Source organism: Choristoneura fumiferana, chromosome 4 (assembly GCF_025370935.1).
Source record: "Choristoneura fumiferana chromosome 4, NRCan_CFum_1, whole genome shotgun sequence".
Taxonomy (NCBI): domain Eukaryota; kingdom Metazoa; phylum Arthropoda; class Insecta; order Lepidoptera; family Tortricidae; genus Choristoneura; species Choristoneura fumiferana.
The window spans coordinates 16,578,183-16,580,352 of NC_133475.1; the positions used below are offsets into that span (position 1 = coordinate 16,578,183).

General features: G+C 35.4%; 1 protein-coding gene across 1 annotated transcript; it reads left to right on the forward strand.

The window, feature by feature from the left end:
* The first annotated feature begins 343 nt into the window (after nt 1–343).
* Nucleotides 344–1,037, forward strand: LOC141427081 (dual E2 ubiquitin-conjugating enzyme/E3 ubiquitin-protein ligase BIRC6-like). The gene is made up of 2 exons (XM_074086313.1): nt 344–574; nt 787–1,037. Exons 1-2 carry the CDS (start codon nt 397–399, stop codon nt 1,020–1,022), a joined length of 414 nt encoding a protein of 137 aa, XP_073942414.1. The 5' UTR covers nt 344–396; the 3' UTR covers nt 1,023–1,037.
* The last annotated feature ends 1,133 nt before the right edge of the window (nt 1,038–2,170 follow it).

Genomic DNA, 2,170 nt, shown 5'->3' on the forward strand with positions numbered 1-2,170 from the left:
ATAAAAATTAAGAAGCTAGAAAAAACACGCGCGCTCAGTTCGAGATCCCGCCATTCATATATTATTTCGTTAATTATGAACGTTCTTTACGCCGTCATGCACTTGTCTATGGATGGAGAAAAAACATTCACATGGCAAACAGAAACTTACTTCTACTGTACTTGTTTTAAATATTCAAACGAATCTAAAACACGCTGTTGCATTAAACTCTTTAACCCAAATAGGGTTTTTTTCCTTTAAAATAATATTGGTTATGAAGTAAATAAAGTATTGCAGGCAATAAAAGACAACTCCTATATTTTATTACTGGCCATCTTACACGAAAATATTTGACACAAAAAAAGTATAATTACAAATGGCGTTTACGTAGAATAGACAGATGTGTTCACGGCCACGATGGGCGATGATTCTTTGATATTACGAGAAGATGGTTATATACGTATGAACTTTCCTGTTACTTCTTTAACGTATCACAGTAACTTGAATATAATTTTGGTGAAGACCGACGTTGGTGGTGTACACGTTTTGGATGTCAATTCTGGTGTGATTCTTCAATCGTCTTGTCTATCAGCGGGTAAGTCACGATTTCTGATGCTTATTATGTGTGTACATAGAATTCCATTCTTTCATCGCCGCTGTCTATGTATAATTAGTGACTTTAGAAGGAATTTAATATCTTCGCATTCATTTATGCGTGCGGAGTTGCCCTACATTGTTTCGCTTGACAGTTCGTTATAAACAATAATTAGTGCTTTGAGTGAGATTGGTTTATTGCGGTGTTTGCAGATGATGGGGGTACATTGGGGGTGGAGTACGCGTCGGGCGCGGACCGAGTTTTCGTCTGGGACAGCAGCGGCGTGGGCGCGCGGACCGACTACAACGGAGTCCTATTGCTGCACACGGCGCTCCAGCGCCCGCTGCCATCCTCGCAACCCGATAAAATAATAAGAATAGAACTTGTCCTCTCAGAGGTAAGCACAAAATATACAGACATTTTTGCTGTAACAATCTTAAATAATTAGATAGCATGAAAAGGGCTTTGTTGTTTCTAGATAAGTATAGTGAATCATTATTCCTTAGGCAATGGGATTGTGTTCTAATTTGACAGCAATATTTGGCTTATACATGCCAGTGTAGACAGTCAAATTGCATCTTTTAGCCAGAAATTAATGAGCTATAAATAGAGTCCACATACAACACAGGTCACAATATGTATTGTATTTAATATGACAAAGAAATTTACAGTCTAATTGCAAAATGAAAATAAATTACCTTTTAACACCTTATGTTCATATGGATACATAGATGGATGGATAGCAATGCAAGTACAGTTTACATAAAGTACAGCCAGCAAAAGGGCTTGCAACTGATATACTAAACATGTTATAAGAAAATGAACAAAAAAACCACTTAAAAATAATTAGATAGACAGGACAGGAATAGTTTTAAGCAACTCATTGCTGTTTTAAGTCTAATAGATGCTACCATATTAGGTCCTCAAAACCAGCATTTTAACCTATGTACAAATAATATCAGGAAGCATAACTGCGTTATAAAGATAGAAACTGTGTCATTTAATTTTGACTGACATTTGTTTTGCAAAATAGTGAGCTCACATCAAATTTTCATATTTTTGATTGTAAACAGCTCTAAATTATTATGCCAACGTCTGTTATGAAATGGCGCGGGAACAATGCAAAATTAAAATGTCCAGGGATCACTTTCCACTAGTAAGCAGTCGTAAAATTAGATTTATATTCAAAAATGTTCAAATACCTACATTATTAGTTGGAGATGGTATTATGCAAAATCATGTCTGTATTCTATGGCTCACATAATGTAAATGACAGTTGGCTAACCCCTCTTCATCCTTTCTTCTTTCCTGTATTGCCCAAACAATAGGTACAAACAGTCTTTATTTTTCTGACAGCTAAACTCAAATAAACCACCATTATTTAATGTTTTTTGTTGATTTTTGTTATAATTTTTTTTTCATGACAGTGATTAAGTATATAAGATGCAATAGTTAATGTCAACTTCTCGTCACCTTTTACAAAAGATTGCTTTTTCCGATGCAGACATTCATTATTGAAGAGTCCTGGTGTTTCACCACCTGTTCCATTTCACCATATGCATTACGAGGAGCATAATTTGCTATGCTACTGTGTTC

Excerpts from the sequence above, each read along its gene's own strand:
- LOC141427081 (XM_074086313.1), top strand. The coding sequence starts at position 397 with ATGGGCGATGATTCTTTGATATTACGAGAAGATGGTTATATACGTATG. Across the intron at positions 575-786 it reads ATCGTCTTGTCTATCAGCGG|ATGATGGGGGTACATTGGGG; the intron begins GTAAGTCACGAT and ends CGGTGTTTGCAG.